The 19772-nt window shown below is 43.3% G+C and overlaps 1 protein-coding gene across 2 annotated transcripts in view; it reads left to right on the forward strand.

The window, feature by feature from the left end:
* RAB14 (RAB14, member RAS oncogene family) overlaps window positions 1-19772 on the forward strand; it is a 187658-nt gene that overhangs the window by 118662 nt on the left and 49224 nt on the right. For both annotated transcript variants that reach the window (XM_078641872.1, XM_078641871.1), the window contains one exon: window positions 3036-3089. In XM_078641872.1, the coding sequence (XP_078497998.1) occupies window positions 3036-3089 (54 nt within the window). The remainder of the gene's footprint in view (window positions 1-3035; window positions 3090-19772) is intronic.

Here is a 19772-nt window from a genome sequence, read left to right on the forward strand (position 1 = left end):
GGCCTACAACCCACCGGGCTGGCCACCACATAGCAAAAATATCAGGAGCAATGCACAGATTGTCACAGTATACAAAGGCAATGAAACAGGAGAAACAACAAGCATCTTAGAGCAGTCTCAGGAGCAAACAATTAGAAAGGTAGTTTTCTTTTTAAAGGACGGGTTAGGGAGTTCAGGAGTATGGCGGGCCGCGAGACAAACCAGAGGGGTGGGGCCGCGGCGGGCAGCAACACAGCGATCGGAAAAAAACAGGAGAAACAAATACGAAATAGGTATACCAATAAGCACCGGTCAAAACAACGGACATGAGGAAAGGCCACTGCGCACACTGTCCAATGCCCGCCCACCGCAGCCACCACCCGTCCCACCGAACAGCACAGAAAAGGACCCAAATACAAAAACAATACGAAACGTACCCCCAATAAAGAAGAGAACCCCACAAAAGGGGGGGGGGAAGGGAAAGGGGAAGAAGGAAAAGGAAGGGACTCTTACCCAAACACTCGCCCCCGGGCGACAAAACAGGAAAACAAAAATCCGGTACAGAATAGACAATAAAAATAAAGAAGACACACCTAGCAAATCACAATCATCGTAATACCGGAAAAATACCCCAGAAAGACACCGGGGGGACAGACGACGAGACAGAGCCCCGAAAGAGGGGATACACAAGGGCCATAGAACCAAAAAGGGAGAAAAAAGAGGAGGAAAAAGACCCCCAAAAACAACAGACCCCCCCACCCACCCCACAAGCCCACCCTGCACCCCTGCAGAAGGCTACGGCCAACCCCCCAGCAGCGTGCCTGTCGCCCTAAATAGAACCCGAAATATAGAAGAAGAGGAACAAGGTAGAAACAAAGACAAAAGGGAAGGGCCAGGGAAGGGAAAGAACATTACACACGGGAGAGGGCGAAAAAACAGTATTATCTGCATCCATCCCGCCACCTGTAAAAAGGGGGGGGTAGAGCCCACGGGAAGTTAATGATATTAGGATAAGTTTCAGGAGTCCCATGAAGTTACACAACATCACAACAGCACATGTCGGTCATAGATCAAAAACGAGACTACCGCATATAATAAGTCGTTTCAGCCCTGTCCGCTTTTGTCCAAAGTAGTAATCATCCGAACAAACAAAGACCAAACGGCGAGGGACACAGGGCACAGGAGAAAATCCAGCGGCAGTCCTGAGAAGAAACGTGAAAGAAAATACGGAGGATCCAAAAAAGTCATGGTACAACCTTCGCACCGCAGGCACAGTTCCAAGGACAGTTCCAACGAGGCAAGCCCAGCTGGGTCGGCACAGGCGCCCCGGCCGGGGAGCCGACGCGATGAGAAACAGGAAGGATCAACGAGGCCAGGCCAGGATGCAAGCGGACCGCAGACCGGTGGCCGAGGCAACAAAGCAGGACGACGAAGGGCGTCGGAGAGTCTCCGACCCAAGGATGCGGTCTCCGCCGGGGGCACAGAGTCCAGGAGCACACCAGCCGTACCCTGCAACGAGGAGGTCAAATCCGATGACGGGGGCCCATACAGTTCGAAAAGAGGGTCCGCCTCCACAGCGGAAACAGGCACAGCCACGGAAGTCCGCCAGGAGTATAGTGCATCCAGGACAACTTGAAGTGCAGGAAACCCTTTACAAGATCCGACATCCGGGCCAAGTGGCGGGCCCCCAGTGCTCGCCCAGGCACGGCAGAGACTCCCAGGGTCGGCCGCCATCTTAGGAGCCCAGCAAGCCCTCGGTCGTCGGGGGCCCCGGCCGGGGCAACACCAAAGCAAAAGGAGGTCAGCCGAACTGCGGCAGGGCGCCCCAAGGCAGGAAGGAGACCCACCAGAAGAAGGATGGTCGTCGGCCCCCTCGTGCCGCCGGCCCTGTTCTCCGAGCCCGGGCGGAAAATTCAAAATGGCCGGGCCGGGGAACAAAGGGGGGACCAAGCCGGATAAATGAGTAGGCTCTCCCGCGAGAGGCAGCGTCCGCACCCCAAGGCCCAGGCCAGTCGGGTCCGCCAACGGGCACAGCCGGCCTATTCGCACATCAGCCTCCGCAACCAGATCCACAGCAAGGGCCGACCATCGTGCTCCGCCACGGCCCGGCGTATCAAGGAGGTCCAGGCCAGTCCGCCCCGGAGGCTCCGAGCGGGATCGCTGCACAGGATCGACAGCACCCAGGATCACCGGAGCAACGGGTAAGTGTCCGCAAAGTGTCTTCAATACCGAAACACAGCAAGGAGGGCTTCCCGGGGCAGGAGAAATACAGGATAAACGAAGAAAACAGGCGGTTGAACGGAGCCGAGTTAAAACGCGGCCATCTCGGTCGCGAGCTAGGCTCCTCCCCTTACATTGCTATTCTTGAAAGTCTTGATGAAGGTTAAAATAAAGTGTAACTAAATTGTTTTCCTTTAAATAGACTCGATGATGGAATATAGTAGTATAATGCACCTGCAATCATGAAACTCTTTTTTAAATTGGTTTTACATCTTAGGTCTTCCCTTTGGGTAAACTGCATTACAGTGGCTATAATTGCCTGTTAAAATGCCTACTGAAAATTGAAGAACGAAAGAAAGAAAAGGGAGAAAATGAGCGACTGACCAGTGAGAAGAGGGTGTGGGGTAGGAAGTACATTCTGTTAGAAAAGGTGCATGAACTCATAATACAGCGAAAATAGCTACGATTATTGGATCTTTCCATGCTTAACATTTCAAATCTTGAGGAGCAGAGGGTTAATTAAGCGTGAGACTGTCGGATATCTCAAAGACATTTAGATACATTTGTGGAGAGCTTAATTCAAGGGGCATTTGTCAAAGTGCCTTGCTCATAGCTGCCACTGAGCAAAGAAACACAACTTGTGCACTTTAAGTAAGTTCCAGCAGAAATCAAGTAACTAATATGCAGGCATTTCACTTGGTGGTATTTGCTTGCATTTAAATATTACTCACTGAAATCCTGTTTAGAAAGTCTTTCAGTAAAGTGATGTATGAATTAATATGCAGAAGACAGAATGACCAACAAATCTAATAGTTGCCTTTTTACTTTTTTGCCAGGTGATATGGGTGTGGGAAAATCATGTTTACTTCACCAGTTTACAGAAAAGAAATGTAAGTCTTTCACATACTGTATCTGTAAGATACTTTTAGTACTCTGCATGCTGTTGTGCAATAATTTCTGTAGAAAACAGTCTTAAAACTATTGCCTGAAGGCTGCTGCTTGCATCCTTAAAATGTCTGATTACTTGTGCCTATCTATTGGCAGTCTTTCTGGCACTCTTAATGAATTGTAATACTTTTTTCAGATGTGATGTTATTGCAAGTAACACATTTTACTCCTTATGTTACCAGTGAGTTGTTCAAGCTGTGTGATACTCTAGGAAGATGGTGTTGTTACTCAAACGGTTCAGCATCCATTGTGTGTGATTGCCTAAATGTTTCTACAGGAAAGTGAAGCTTACTGAAAAACATGAGTAATCGACTTTCAGAAATTTCTTGTTTCTAAGTTGCACAAATCAATTCAAAACTGTGAAAGGCTTAAATAAATAGTCCATTATTATTAAGCATTTCAAATGTTAGAATCCTGTAATTTTTGGATGCAAATTAAAATGGGTTTGGCCTGAGTGAATTCAAGATCGTGGCACAAATTATATTGTCATTTGTGACCAATGCTGTAGAATACTAAAATATTACTAACATTTTTGAAAACTAGACACTCGGGGGAATCCAGGATGAGGTCACTTGTGTGGCGCTCTCCATATTATTTTTATCAGAATCCCTTGCAAACCTCAAAATTTGTCTAAAGAAACACACTTTCCTCAAATTTCTGTGATGGAAAGTTCTGGAATCTGCAGGGAGCCACAAACTTCCACCCATTCGGCAATCCCCTGCATCTCCCGATAAAAATGGTACCTCACTTGTGTGGGTAGTTTTAGTGCCCACGACCGGAATTGTTCCAAAACGTATTATGGAGACATCAGACTTATCACAAAAAAAACTGGTTTTCAAATAGGGTGACCTGCGTTTTTGGTCCTGGGCTTGGTGGACATCTAGGTAAACCTACCAATCCCAGACCTTTCTGAAAACTAGACACCAGGGGAGTCCATGGAGTTGTGGCTTGCGTGGATCTCCCAACTTTTTATTACCCAGAATACCCGGCAGGCCTCAAATTTTGCCTGAGACAGGGAAGGGCCAAATTTGTAGAGATTGAGAGGGCACCAACGCGTATTGATGAGCGCAGTTTAAAAAAACCTCTTTAGGCTGACTCTGCTTTGGGCACCCACACAAGTGAGGTATCATTTTTATCGAGGGAAACACAGGGTGGTAGGAAATTTATATTTGCACAGTGATCGTTCAACTTTCCCACACAAATATGTAGAAAATTTGACTTTTGAACTAGATTTAAAGTTTGCAGAGAATTCTGGGTAAGAAAACGCTGGGGGATCCACGCAAGTCACACCGCCATCCAGGTGCCAGTCCATGCACACCGCCATCCGCGCACACCGCCAGCCAGGCGCCATCTGCGCACACCACCAGCCAGGCGCCATCCGCCCACACCGCCACCACTAGGGAAGGGTACCATTAGAAAGGGGAGATTATCCCGTAAGGGATTTCAAAGTATAGTCATAGGCACTTGAATAGTCCCTCCCACTTGCGTGGACCCTGGAGCACTTATTTTAAATATATCTTCTTAAGTGGATATTTTTTGCCTTTCTTCAGAAAGGCCTGCAAAGACACTTAAGAAAACTCCTTTTTTCGTGATGGAGATGCAAGGTAGAGGACAGAATAGCCCCAATTCACCGCTTTGCCTACCTTATAAAGATTTTTGACCGGTTTATTATTTGTTGAGTTTATGTATTGTATGTGTGTGTATATATATGTATATATGTATACATGTGTATATATATATATATGTATATATGTTTCTATACATATGACCTTTGAATTAAAAAATGTACATATTCCATAAAAACCTTGAAAAAAGTGTATATACACAAACTGTTTTGAGAAAAGAATAAAGAATGTTTTTCATATAAACCCAAACTAATTTTTGGTGTCTATTCTATGCATGTTATGTAGTCACAATGTTTTTTCTTTAAAATTTAAGTAAGGGAGAGTTTCTGGCAATAATTAATTGTATGTTTTGCTATTTGTTCTCACTTTTCTAACATAGAGGACAGAATAGCCTCATAGGCTGCCATTATGTGTCTTGAAAATAGTAGCTGTGCATTTAAGAATTGTCGAAGTGAGTCCCACGGTATTGTATGAAAGCAATCCTATTAGTAGCAGAGGGTACAATAGCACTAGACCATCAAATTAATAGCCATGACCTTTTTTTAAAAAGGACAAAACTTAGTCTACAATCAGTCAAGTCAGTCAATAGCACCCTCTACTACCTTACTCACAGAGGCTAGTTCCCTCAGATTTTCTCTGCTCAATTATTCATTCAATCCTTCTGATTTCAAGAGACTTCTTCTCAGGTCCGATATATATTTCTTTATAAATTTTCCCTTGGGACATTCTAACAATGTTGAAGCCTTCTAAGAAGGGATTATTCAGGCCATGTAATACCTTTGGCAAAAAGACTCCTCGTCGAGAAACTGATTTATCTTCGATGGAAGTCTAGAATTTGTCATCCTCAGCACCTTTGACACCTCTGGTTCCACTATCTTGCCTTGCATATACTGACAAACCCAGTGTTCATGTGATTCTTCCAGTTCACACATCACCTAGCAAAGTTTTGTCTATTCCATAATAAACTGCGCCATCGATATATCTTCTACAGGTTCCCGACTACTGGCTGGAGCAGCTGTCCTCTGCAGGCAGGGCTGTCTAAAAGCGACAACATTTAGATCAGAAGTCCAATTGAAGATCCAGGACATGCCCTAAGACGGTGAAGCATTGCTTGGAAAACACATTGATGAAGCTCTGCAAACCATTAAGGCGGATACTGACACCGCCAGGTCCTTGGGAACATTGCAATTTCGCAAACATCCCTTTCAAGGAGCCAGAGGGAAAAGTTCATACTCTTACAGAGGAGGATTCCAGAATTATAGGCAACAATATCAGCCTTACCAAGGACAATACAGGCTGCAATATGCGCAGCAGTAGTCACGGCCACCTGCAGCGGCTTACAAGCAGCCAACTAGAGGAAAACAACCCATATGGGGGTGAGATGTTAATAGAAAACAATGATCTTTCCGAACAGCCGGCTGCCTTCCCCCAAATCAAGGAACATCTTGGAGGACGTATTTCTGATAATATTCACCAATGGTCCAAGATAACATCAGACAAGTGGGTCCTAGACTTCGTAGCTCAAAGGCTTACCCTCGAATTAATCAGCAAACTGCTGAATTTGCTTCCAAAATTAATGTTTGTTCCCCATCTGAAACAGCTGTTGAGTGAAGTCTCTATCATGTTGCAGAAAGGGGCGATAGAGAAGGTCCTGAAGTCTCAGCGGGTTTCTATTCCAGTTTCGTCAGGAGACTGGCGGCCCGTCTTGGATCTTCGACAGTTGAACAAATACCTGAAAAAAGTAATTTTGGATGGTCACCCTACAAGACATTTTTTTACACCTTCTCAATCACGGGGGCTACATTGCAGCTCTTTAAGATGCATAGTTTCACTTCCCAATCGAATCACAGCCTTGGGATATACCTTATTTTCCAGGTATCTGACACACACTTCCTGTTCAAAGTGCTCCCCTTTGGACTACGACCAGCCCCAAGAATAGTCACCAAGTGCATGGTCCCGGAGGCAGCACGTGTAAGGCTAAGCGGTATTCAAGTCTTCCCTTATTTAGACGATTGGCTAATAAAAGCTCCAACATACCAAAAGCCACAGCGAACACGGCACTATGCCTTTCGTTATTCAAAAAATTGGTTCTCATACTAAATTTACAGAAATCAACTCTCAGCCCGAGAACAACATTAATGTTTCTAGGAGCAGTCTTAGACACCCAGTCAGATAAAGCTTTCATCTCTCCAGAACAACCGGACAAGATCAGGATACTGTCCCAAGAGCTTTTCAAAAAGTCAGTTTGTCTGACTGCAAGTCGTTTCTGGGAATGTGCTCCTCCTGCATTCCTGATGTCTAACTGCAGACTTCATATGCGCCCCCTACAAGAACAGCTAAACAAACAGTGGCTACAAGTCCTAAGCTCATTCGATGATGTGATACTCAACCCTGATAATGATTAAAGCTATGCGATGGTGGACAGTATCAGCCAATATTTCTCAAGGGATGACTTTTCTCTTTCAATAACAGATCTAGTCATCACCACAGATGCATCCCTGGAGGGATAATGCACTCACCTTCAAGAGCTCTGTTTGTGGCAAATGGACATCCTCTCAAAAAAAGATGCATATAAATCTTCTAGAACTAAAGGCTGAAGCTCTGGCTCTATCATTCATCCCCAGAATTGCAGGCTCATAGTTACTTATCTGTACAGACAATACCACCTGCATGCACTACCTAAACAAACAAGGTGGGACAAAATCAGTTGCTCTCTCAACGGGCACAAATAATTTGGAATTGGGCCTTGCAACACAATGTAACACTGATGGTAGAACATGTCCCAGGTGTATCCAATGTGTTGGCAGACACCTTCAGCAGACTAACAACCACTTGTCTTGAGTGGGAACTCGATCCTCTGGTTCTGCAGGGCCATTTCCTTACGCGGGGCACACTGCAACTCTATCTTTTTGCGACGAAGACAAACCAATGCCAATACTACACAAGCTGGCATCCCCAGAAAGGAACATGGGGAAAATGCCTTTTTGGTCGGATTGTTGAAAATATTTGCTGATGTTTTTCCCCCAATTCTTTTGATACTAAGAATTCTCAGGAAAATGAAGAGGGAACCATGAAGATTAATCCTCATTGCTCCAAAATGGCCTCTGCAATTCTGGTACACTGCACTTCTCCTTCTCTCGGAACATCATATTCCTCTGACGTCTACTCAGACGTTACTATCCATGAACAAGGGCCAAGTACTTCATCCCAACCTCACTTCTCTTCACTTGTCAGCCTGAATCCTGACTATCATGAGCTTGGATAACAACAAAAAACTACTGGGGGTCTTAGGGATGATTTTAAAGACCTGCAGGGTGAATATCCCCTATTCACATATAATCAACTACAGAACACCCTGGGTCTACACAAGAAAGTGAAAGAGAAGTGAGTCAGCTAAACGGAGCAAAAACTAGGGTGCCAGTGTTCCGAGTGGGAGCGAGATATCCTTCTGCCAAGACCCATCAATCACCCAATGTCATTCATCATCTGGGTTTTGGTACAATCCTACTCAAGGAAAACCGATCTTGATAATTGATCGGAAAAACCTTGACACAAAGAAAGACTACGGGATGACTGGTCACCCTACATAGTCCTTGCTGGCGTCCAGAGACTCACTTAAGAAGGTGAGAGGATCAGATAGGTATAGGCAAAAAAGAGTGAAAAGTGCAGCGCAACGAAAAATGAGAAAATGGTGTTCTAAAAATGACTAAGGAGTACTCATAACAACTTTATTCTTCAAGTCCCCTTGTCATCATTTAAAAAGCAGAATGCTGACGCTCGAGACTTTCAAGACGTCAACCAGAATGGAAGGTCAACATGTTTCTGCCCTCACTCAGATCTAACTGTATCGGGGCATTCTTCAGGACCAGGCTACAAATATATACAGCTGCTGCTACAAAAGTGAAAAATTATAATTGTGCAAAATTGATAGTGTAGAGAATACTCCACCGGTTATGTCCAACTCGAATGCTTTATGGATACATTAACCGGAACCTGTAATAGACAAATATTATATATATGTCAGAACAATGCTCCTTCACTGCACTCACTTCCAATCACAGCATATTAGCGTCACAGAACGCTTATACATTTCTCCTTTCATGGTGACATTACAAAAGTTTATCACTTACCCATAACAATTGGGTGTCGCCCTCACCTCAACCTGGTTCATTACTCAGGGAAGGAGGCCCCGCTCTATAACCAGGACAAAACAACCCGTCAATGATGTACATACACCACGACTGCATAAGTCTTGTATTTACTTCAACTCGCCCCTGGCTAGGGCCAAAAAGTTAGCACAGCACCTCTAGTCTAGTCTTAAGAGAGTGCCCATCCTGTGAAAGAATGAGACTCCTGGTTATCAGGGGGTGTCTGGTAACGTCCTCTTCACGACGAGGAACAATTCACTACACCTCCTCTCTTCCTCTTAGTATCTTATAGCCCTTATGTAATGTAAAGTATTCTATTACTCAAACAGGCTAAAACGTCCAAAACAACATGGATCATAAAGCAGAGTATTCCCCCACCTAGAATACTAGCACGTCACCCCTTATCAAAAGAGTCTACGTTTGTGAGCATTCTCCCTGCATCGTGACTCACCTATCCGTCGGTACCCCGGGCCGCCAGGAGTAATGACCGGAGGTACCGACGTTCGTTTCTTGAATGTTTTTATATCGTTTGACAGGCTAACCCAGCCTCGCTGGGTCCTTCATCACATGGCAGACCGCGGCGATGCCTGCAGTCATTGCACCATCACTGCGCATGCGCGTGGAAATATACACTATATCGCGAACGCTCCGTTTGAAGAGAGCTTCTATTGTTGTAATACGTCATCTACCCAATCAAAGCGTTAGATAGGCACCAAATGACATATTCACCGCGCATGTGTGCACCCATTGCAGCTCCACCACGCATGCGCGCGACAACATACACTACAACGCGCTTGCTCTGCTAGATTTTCTGTAGTAAGTCATCTATTTAGTGCAAGTGTTACACAGGCCTAAATGACAATTGCACCGCGCATGTGTGCAGAAAGTATACTCATGGCGAGACAGAGATCCATTCCTCGATCAGAGCATGCCCAGAGCCGAGGCAGTGATCACTCAGCCCCTTGTTTCTAATAAAGTTGTTGTTCTAACATGTGTCTGTTTACAAACTGTATACATCAATTGATTCTCTAACTCCTGGAGAATGTTATTAGGTTCATATCTGTTTATCATGTTTTTTTCTTTTGGTTATAGAAGCTTTATTTAGGCCACATGTCCTGTACTGGTGATTGGAAAGGATACCCTCCAAATCACTTGTTGGCACAAGAACAACCGGTAGTTGGGTCATATACCCATACAATCTCGCTACATTATTGTACCCAGGATGGTACTATGACTAAATATCGACCTAGTCTGTCTTGTTCTAGTACCCTGTGCATATGTGTAATACTGATTATGTATATGGTGATTCAGTGTAGTGCCAACCACGGAATTTCCTCGTTGAGCCCATCTACATCTGTACGTAATCGGAACACCCAGCGTTGTTCACGTTGCAAGAGAAATTTCTGGATATCTCTAATGTGAGTGGGGATATATGGTTTTTCTAAGATCACCCAATAAAGTTCCGTATCAGTGTCCCACCTCTATATAGTGGTTAGTTAATTTGGTGGCACTTTTCTTACACCGTATTGTGCTTCGGTGTTCGGAAATTCTCACCTTGATCTTTCTAGATGTCATCCCTACATACCACTTTCCATGTGGCAACTGTTCAGTATGCCCTCTGACTAGTCACACTACAGAGATAGATATAGGTACCACCAGACCTTGGACCCTAAATAAACACACTAATTGTAACACAGAGAGGGTCATCTATCTCATCACATGTCCCTGTAACAAGAGGTATGTAGGGATGACATCTAGAAAGATCAAGGTGAGAATTTCCGAACACCGAAGCACAATACGGTGTAAGAAAAGTGCCACCAAATTAACTAACCACTATATAGAGGTGGGACACTCTGATACGGAACTTTATTGGGTGATCTTAGAAAAACCATATATCCCCACTCACATTAGAGATATCCAGAAATTTCTCTTGCAACGTGAACAACGCTGGGTGTTCCGATTACGTACAGATGTAGATGGGCTCAACGAGGAAATTCCGTGGTTGGCACTACACTGAATCACCATATACATACTCAGTATTACACATATGCACAGGGTACTAGAACAAGACAGACTAGGTCGATATTTAGTCATAGTACCATCCTGGGTACAATAATGTAGCGAGATTGTATGGGTATATGACCCAACTACCGGTTGTTCTTGTGCCAACAAGTGATTTGGAGGGTATCCTTTCCAATCACCAGTACAGGACATGTGGCCTAAATAAAGCTTCTATAACCAAAAGAAAAAACCATGATAAACAGATATGAACCTAATAACATTCTCCAGGAGTTAGAGAATCAATTGATGTATACAGTTTGTAAACAGACACATGTTAGAACAACAACTTTATTAGAAACAAGGGGCTGAGTGATCACTGCCTCGGCTCTGGGCATGCTCTGATCGAGGAATGGATCTCTGTCTCGCCATGAGTATACTTTCTGCACACATGCGCGGTGCAATTGTCATTTAGGCATGTGTAACACTTGCACTAAATAGATGACGTACTACAGAAAATCTAGCAGAGCAAGCGCGTTGTAGTGTATGTTGTCGCGCGCATGCGTGGTGGAGCTGCAATGGGTGCACACATGCGCGGTGAATATGTCATTTGGTGCCTATCTAACGCTTTGATTGGGTAGATGACGTATTACAACAATAGAAGCTCTCTTCAAACGGAGCGTGCGCGATATAGTGTATATTTCCACGCGCATGCGCAGTGATGGTGCAATGACTGCAGGCATAGCCGCGGTCTGCCATGTGATGAAGGACCCAGCGAGGCTGGGTTAGCCTGTCAAACGATATAAAAACATTCAAGAAACGAACGTCGGTACCTCCGGTCATTACTCCTGACGGCCCGGGGTACCGACGGATAGGTGAGTCACGATGCAGGGAGAATGCTCACAAACGTACACTCTTTTGATAAGGGGTGACTTGCTAGTAATCTAGGTGGGGGAATACTCTGCTTTATGATCCATGTTGTTTTGGACGTTTTAGCCTGTTTGAGTAATAGAATACTTTACATTACATAAGGGCTATAAGATACTAAGAGGAAGAGAGGAGGTGTAGTGAATTGTTCCTCGTCGTGAAGAGGACGTTACCAGACACCCCCTGATAAACAGGAGTCTCATTCTTTCACAGGATGGGCACTCTCTTAAGACTAGACTAGAGGTGCTGTGCTAACTTTTTGGCCCTAGCCAGGGGCGAGTTGAAGTAAATACAAGACTTATGCAGTCGTGGTGTATGTACATCATTGACTGGTTGTTTTGTCCTGGTTATAGAGCGGGGCCTCCTTCCCTGAGTAATGAACCAGGTTGAGGTGAGGGCGACACCCAATTGTTATGGGTAAGTGATAAACTTTTGTAATGTCACCATGAAAGGAGAAATGTATAAGCGTTCTGTGACGCTAATATGCTGTGATTGGAAGTGAGTGCAGTGAAGGAGCATTGTTCTGACATATATATAATATTTGTCTATTACAGGTTCCGGTTAATGTACCCATAAAGCATTCGAGTTGGACATAACCGGTGGAGTATTCTCTACACTATCAATTTTGCACAATTATAATTTTTCACTTTTGTAGCAGCAGCTGTATATATTTGTAGCCTGGTCCTGAAGAATGCCCCGATACAGTTAGATCTGAGTGAGGGCAGAAACATGATGACCTTCCATTCTGGTTGACGTCTTGAAAGTCTCGAGCGTCAGCATTCTGCTTTTTAAATGATGACAAGGGGACTTGAAGAATAAAGTTGTTATGAGTACTCCTTAGTCATTTTTAGAACACCATTTTCTCATTTTTCGTTGCGCTGCACTTTTCACTCCTTTTTGCCTATACCTATCTGATCCTCTCACCTTCTTAAGTGAGTCTCTGGACGCCAGCAAGGACTATGTAGGGTGACCAGTCATCCCGTAGTCTTTGTTTGTGTCAAGGTTTTTCCGATCAATTATCAAGATCGGTTTTCCTTGAGTAGGATTGTACCAAAACCCAGATGATGAATGACATTGGGTGATTGATGGGTCTTGGCAGAAGGATATCTCGCTCCCACTCGGAACACTGGCACCCTAGTTTTTGCTCCGTTTAGCTGACTCACTTCTCTTTCACTTTCTTGTGTAGACCCAGGGTGTTCTGTAGTTGATTATATCATGAGCTTGGACCATTAGGTATCCCCAGAGACTGCAGAGAAATACTCTCTAAAGCATGAGCAGACTCCACGAATAAGTCACATCAATTTAAGTGGAATAGTTTCTGTATATGGTGTCAAGAAAAATAATTGCATCCATTCCTCGCAACAGCAGTACAGATCTTACATTATCTTTTTTAGTTAGCCAAGTCGGGCCTTGCACATTCATCAATTGAAGTGCACTTAGTGGCAATCTCTCAATTTAGGAGTTCGGGGAACGCATCTCTATGGTCTGCGAGATTAATGAAACAGTGCCTAAGGGACTCTTTAGAGATTCTCCACCGGTGAAATAGCTTCCTCCTCCTTGACATCTCAGCATGGTTTTAAGCCAGTTAATGAAAAGGCTGTTTGAACCAATCCACAAGACACGATTGAAATATTTCATGGAAGACTCCACTCTCTGCTGTTCTTGTACAGCGCCGGGAAACCCTTTTGGGTAGCTGTGCACTGATTTACAAATTCAAAATAATAATAATAAGCGCCTATGGCAATTGGAATAAAGGACTACCCGTCTCTAAATCTTCATTTGCAAGATTGATTGCCACAGCCATTTTCTTGTGCCCTAACGCTGCAGGACGACCCTTAACTACTAGAGTCAAGGCTCATTCAACAAGAGCTGTTGATTCGTCCACTGCTTTATTTGCTGGTTTTCCGATTCCGCAAACCTGCAGAGCAGCCACATGGTCCAGCAGGCATACCTTTAACCAGCATTATTGCCTGGATGCTACAGAGCTGATACAGCGTGGGACTGTGTTGCGTCATTTATTTTAATAAGGTGAGCCTCTTTCTTTTTTATGCATTTCTTTCCCTACCATCAGCTCTTGTTACATCTATTGCTTTCATTATGCTTGTCACATCTATTGACTACAATTGCATCATTATGGTTTGCTAATGCGTATTTGTTTATGGCTAATTATTCTGATTCCTGTATGTGAATTTATGAAAGATCCAATACTGCAGAAGAAAATAAGTTACTTACCTGTAACTGTAGTTCTCCAGTAATGCGATCTTTCATGGATTAACATGCGACCCATCCTCCTTCCCTAGAGGCTCCCCTTTACTAGTTGGGATTATATTTATTCCCACTTGTGCTTGAAAATCTGAGGGAACTAGCCTCTCTGGGTAAAGTTCTAAAGGATGCTGTTGCCTGACTGGTTGTAGACTCAGTTTGGCCCTATTTTACAAACGGTCATAGATAGGCTGTTAAATTCATGGCCAAATGCCATTGTACCCTATGCTACAAATATAATTACTTTGATACAATACTGTGGGACTCCCACTTCGGGAACGATTCAAGCATGTGAATCTATGAAAGATATCAATACTGGTGCCCTCATTTACCGCCCCCTGGGCCTTCTAACAACTGGGGTTCTCTGCTGACTGAATTACTTACCCCTCAAGTTCTTCAGGTGGCTAATTTCTTAGTGTTTGGTGACTTGAATTTCCTTTTTGATGATCCTAGTAATAAATACGTCCGAACCCTCTTGGAGGATCTGATGACCCTGAATCTCTCGCTTATCTCCTTCACTACTCTAGCAGCAGGGCATCTTCTGGACCCTATTTTTTCTAATCTCCCACACAGTTTACTGCACCTCCCATTCAACTTGGCTGGTCGGACCACCTTGCATTTCCTTTTTTATTGATTCCTCTTTTGTTCTCTTGCCTTGTCCCTCCGTCTTGCTAAAAAAAATGCAGAATTGGTCTCCACTTGACATGAAGGCACTTAATGAGCAGCTTTTGAAGACCACTACCTCCATTACATCTCAACTGGACTCAGATCAGCTCCTAGTAGATCACCAGTTGTCAGAGGCTATTGGTTCTATTCTTCCTCTCTCCACCAAATCTCAACCTAGAGTGCTTCCACCCCCGCTCCGTGGTTTACCGACTCTCTTAGACTTGAAAAAAACCAATGTAAAGTTTTGGAGAGACCGTGGAGAAAGCACTATGCGCCAGAGGCCAAAGTCACCTATCTGGAGGCAATACAAAAATATCATGCTCTACGCAGATCACCTCGTGCCTCCTTCTACACAGTTAAACTTATGACTGCCCAAAACTGCCAGGAAACCCTATTTAAAGTTGTGACAGAACTCTCCGGGCCAAGGACGTTCTTGCCACCCCACTCCCTTTCATTACATCACTGCAACACTTATGCAGTTTTTCCACCGGAAAGTGTTGTGTATCCACCGTGTACTTGGGCTGGACTCCTCCCCTTGCGACAATTTCATCTTTCCCACCTCCCAACTTTCTGAGCAGGTCAAGACTACTCTCCTTGACCTCCCAGCTGTTGAATCCTGTCTAGTTAAAGCCTGGCTCCCACTTGATTTAATCTCTTTGAAAAACCTTCTGGGAAACATCAAGTCAGGCTCCCCACTTGACGCTCTTCCTCTATTTACGCTCAGATGTCTGGAGGAGTCTGCCCTTGAGGTGATTCTTAATCATCTTAACTCCTCTCTAAATCTTGGCCAGTTGCCCCGTAATTGGAAGCAAGCTCTTGTGCTCACTTTGCTGAAAAAGACTGGCTTGGATCCCCTCTGCTGGTCAAACTACAGGCCCATATCACTTCTCCACCTTTTCCAAAATATTGGAAAAACTTTCTGCACATGTGACTGGGCATAAGCTATTTCATCCATCACAGTCTGGCTTTCGTCCTGGTCACAGTACTGAATCAGGTCTGCTGGGGTTCACGGAGGACCTTAGGCAGCAGCTTGACTGTGGGGACAAAACAGCGCTTATCTTGCTGATTGAGCGCTGCCTTTGACACGGTCTTTCACTCTATTCTGGTGGATCGCCTCGAAAGCTCAGGAATTGTATGTGTAGCCTTGCAGTGTCTGATGTCTTTAAAAAGGATCGCTTCTTTCAAGTTTTCTCTTATGCTGCTAAATCTAACTCTGTTGCCTTAACATCTGGAGTACCACAGGGCTCGATCATGAGTCCTCTGCTTTGCAATCTTTGTTCGCCCCCTGGCGGACATTGCAGAAAAATCTGGGTTGACCATCTTTTCATACGCAGATAAGCAGATTATCTTTTCTCTATCATCTGCTCAACATCAGGATCCTTCACTACTCATACTTGGTCTACGGAACATCTCCTTGTGGATGTCCAGAAATTCTTTAAGACTGAATGGTTCTAAGATTGTGGTTCTCATCTTGGGGAACAATCCAGAGTTTTGGGGAGCCAGCCATTGGTCTGTCTCTCTGGGACTTTTCTCAAAATGAATGAGAGGGGCCCCTTTTCAACCAAAGGAGTAGGGCACCAAATAGACCTCAGTTAAAAAGAATTTCTCTTTGGGCAACCTAGTTCACCATAACACATATACATTCATACACATAATCATATCTACAGGTCTTGACATCACCACCATCAAAGGCCAAGTGATGAAAAAATACAAGTATTTTATTAGAATTTAAGAAAAACATATATGTAAAACACTGTTTAGCAAATGTTGCAAGCAAAATGTATAAACCACACAAAATAATACAGCAATGGGAGAACCTGCAAGAAAAAATGTTTCTAATCATCTAAACAGGCCAATACATTAGACCAAATTCATTGTTGTACAAAAGGGGGTGGTGATGGACGGAGCATCTGAATCAATCAAACACTCACACCCAGTCAAAAGATCTGGGTTTAATCCATCACCGTTCTTTAGCCCACTCTGCCACCCCAGTTCAGACATGGCTATATGCAAATCAGTCTGACCCTGTGCCTCATGGGAACAGTCCAGCCCGAACTGCCAAGCCATGTCTTCCCTGGACCAGAAACAAGCTTCCGAGGACCGGTTTCTGGCATTCCAGCCGTCTTCAGCCCGGCTTGCTTGAATCCAGTGGCAAAGTGAGCAAGGGACTCAGGTCTGAGCATACCCTGCCACGCTTATGGCGGCCAAAAGCAGTACAAAAGGGGGTGGTGATGGACGGAGCATCTGAATCAATCACACACTCACACCCAGTCAAAAGATCTGGGTTTAATCCATCACCGTTCTTTAGCCCACTCTGCCACCCCAGTTCAGACATGGCTATATGCAAATCAGTCTGACCCTGTGCCTCATGGGAACAGTCCAGCCCGAACTGCCAAGCCATGTCTTCCCTGGACCGGAAACAAGCTTCCGAGAACAGATTTCTGGCATTCCAGCCGTCTTCAGCCCGGCTTGCTTGAATCCCGTGGCAAAGTGAGCAAGGGACTCGCGTCTGAGCATACACTTATGGGGGCCAAAAGCAGTACAAAAGGGGGTGGTGATGGATGGAAATTCATTGTTGTGACATTTGATTTTTGTTCAAGAATTATAACAATAGCAAATGTCGTTCAGTCTACACTATGCCTGTTAATAGTAGGCTTCAACACGTTTCCATGGGTATTGCTGCTTGACACCACCTTCTTCACGACAAAGGACAATATCTCCCATAGCACAATAAGAATCTCTACAAAATCGCATAGACAAAGACATAAAAAAGAAAAAAAATATATATATATATATATATATATATATATATATATATATATATATATATATATATATATATATATATATATATATATATATTTTTATTTTTTTTTAAACAGTTAACCATTGATAGGCGTACGTTAGAACAGTGTTTATCTCCTGGTGATACAACAAACACACCTTTCATTCAAACCACTTACACAATTTTAAGAATTCAAACTTCGGGGATAAATCCCTCTAGTTGTGCTTACCAATCAGAACCCGTGAATATTAAAGCAACCATTCCTTTATTCACCATGCATCTAACAATTGTACAAAGGTACCGGTTTTGAATCCAAGGTATCTGTACAGTATCAACTTCAGTCACGTGTAGAGGGGTTGATAAACCTCAATCTCAATTGGTCAACCCCTATTGTATTGGTTGAATTCTCTGTAGTGAAAACCAAGATAACTTTTTCATATAAATACTCAGACACCCAACCAGAGTACTCTCAAATTCTAGAGCACCTGGAAAGACATTTCCTCCAAACCTTGTGTTTCTTACACCTAATGGTAGAAGATAGCTCCGATATGTACCTCTGTTGGAAAATATGTAAAGAATTGTTTTCAGTGCTTATTACTAGTATAAATAATGAAGGGCTATTATTAACTAATATATCATTCTATTCAACTTTCATGTGAACTCAAGGACTCCATTGTCGAACCCCTTCTTGTATTTCTTTTTTGTGGGGTTTTAACTGTTGGGTCTTTCTATCAAGTATTCTCATCATAGCAATTTGCTATAGAACTGAAATATTAAAAAAAACTGTAGTGAGATATTATCACTACAGTTCTGCCTATACTAACCGAACTAGAGCATTCTCTCTATTCAATTAATGAATTTTTTAACAAATGTAATTTGTAATGTTGCGATATCACTAAAATTCTGCTCATCCTACCCATAATAAGGCGATCTCTCTACACATTTGGTTAATCTTTTAGACAGAAGATATTATCTGCCAGTCCATTATTCTACCTGTTAATGCCGCTTACAGCGTACTAGGTAGAGGACCACGCATTATAATCAAAATCCTTTTATCACTCAATCTATTTGTAACAACACAGTTCCCCCCTCCCGGAGTGACAGTCATTGCAATCAAGAGGCGCTGATCATCTAAAGTTCTGTACTACTCGCTAACTAACATTGCCCGATCTATTAAAATGTTGGAGTAACATGAAAAAGCTAAGAAAAGCCCAAGCCCTCTCCCTTACCTTATTAGCACTTGGAAATCCGATACGGGGTAAGAAACGCCTCCGTAAACAGCAATCTTTATTGAACCGGCACTGCAGTCGATTTAAATATCCAGCATGTGTACATGTGACCCGTTACCTCTCTTCTGCTTCGTCAGTTGTAATGAGTATTTTGGACCTAAATCCCTTACAAAAGAGTTGGCCAACTTGATATTACGAGTTATCTATTAATCGTATCGGGGTGTAAATGAAAGGGCTCTTATTTGTAAATTTATTCTTGAACAATCAAGTTCTCAAACGCTTTTTTAATAGCCCAATGGGTTTTATAATCATTATTTTAACAAGCATTGGCATAGCCAATAGGTCTCGCTTTGGGGACCTTATAAGTATTTAGTTATGCAGCACAATGTCCTTAGTGCAACAACATCAACTGTTGCATGGTAAACATGGTGAGACCTATTGGCTATGCCAATACTTGTTAACAATGCCCTTGCTGAAAGGCTACAAAGCAGTGTCCACTAGAAGTTAGCAGTTGGAGTACATAGGTTTGCATGTCAGAACTTAAATGTAATATTCCAGGCAATAAAGTGAAAGGTGACAATCGTTAGTAAAATAAATGCATAAACCATTTCTATTAACTGTATAGTTGCTAAATATCAGCCAAACTGAATCCTAGTCAGGAGGGTGCATAGTGGATTGATATCCCAATCTTGTACATACAAACACATTCATGAGGTTATGGCTTACTGGTTGGAGGCAATTAAAACTTGCATTTCTGACTAGGTTTAAGTGCATAATTATTTGTGGATAATGAATTTGGGACTTTCAGTTACAGAAGTATGTTGAAGTGTAACATCTGATTTCGAATATATTAAACATCAAAAGGGGGAAATAAATATGTTCTGAAATGGTAGTTCCCTCTTTTATATTCAGTGAATATGTAGACTTCATTAAAAGCATGTTTTAGTACGAGGCTGGGTTTGCAAATATAAGGTAAATAAATATG

This window comes from Lissotriton helveticus, chromosome 5_1 (genome assembly GCF_964261635.1).
Source record: "Lissotriton helveticus chromosome 5_1, aLisHel1.1, whole genome shotgun sequence".
NCBI lineage: Eukaryota > Metazoa > Chordata > Amphibia > Caudata > Salamandridae > Lissotriton > Lissotriton helveticus.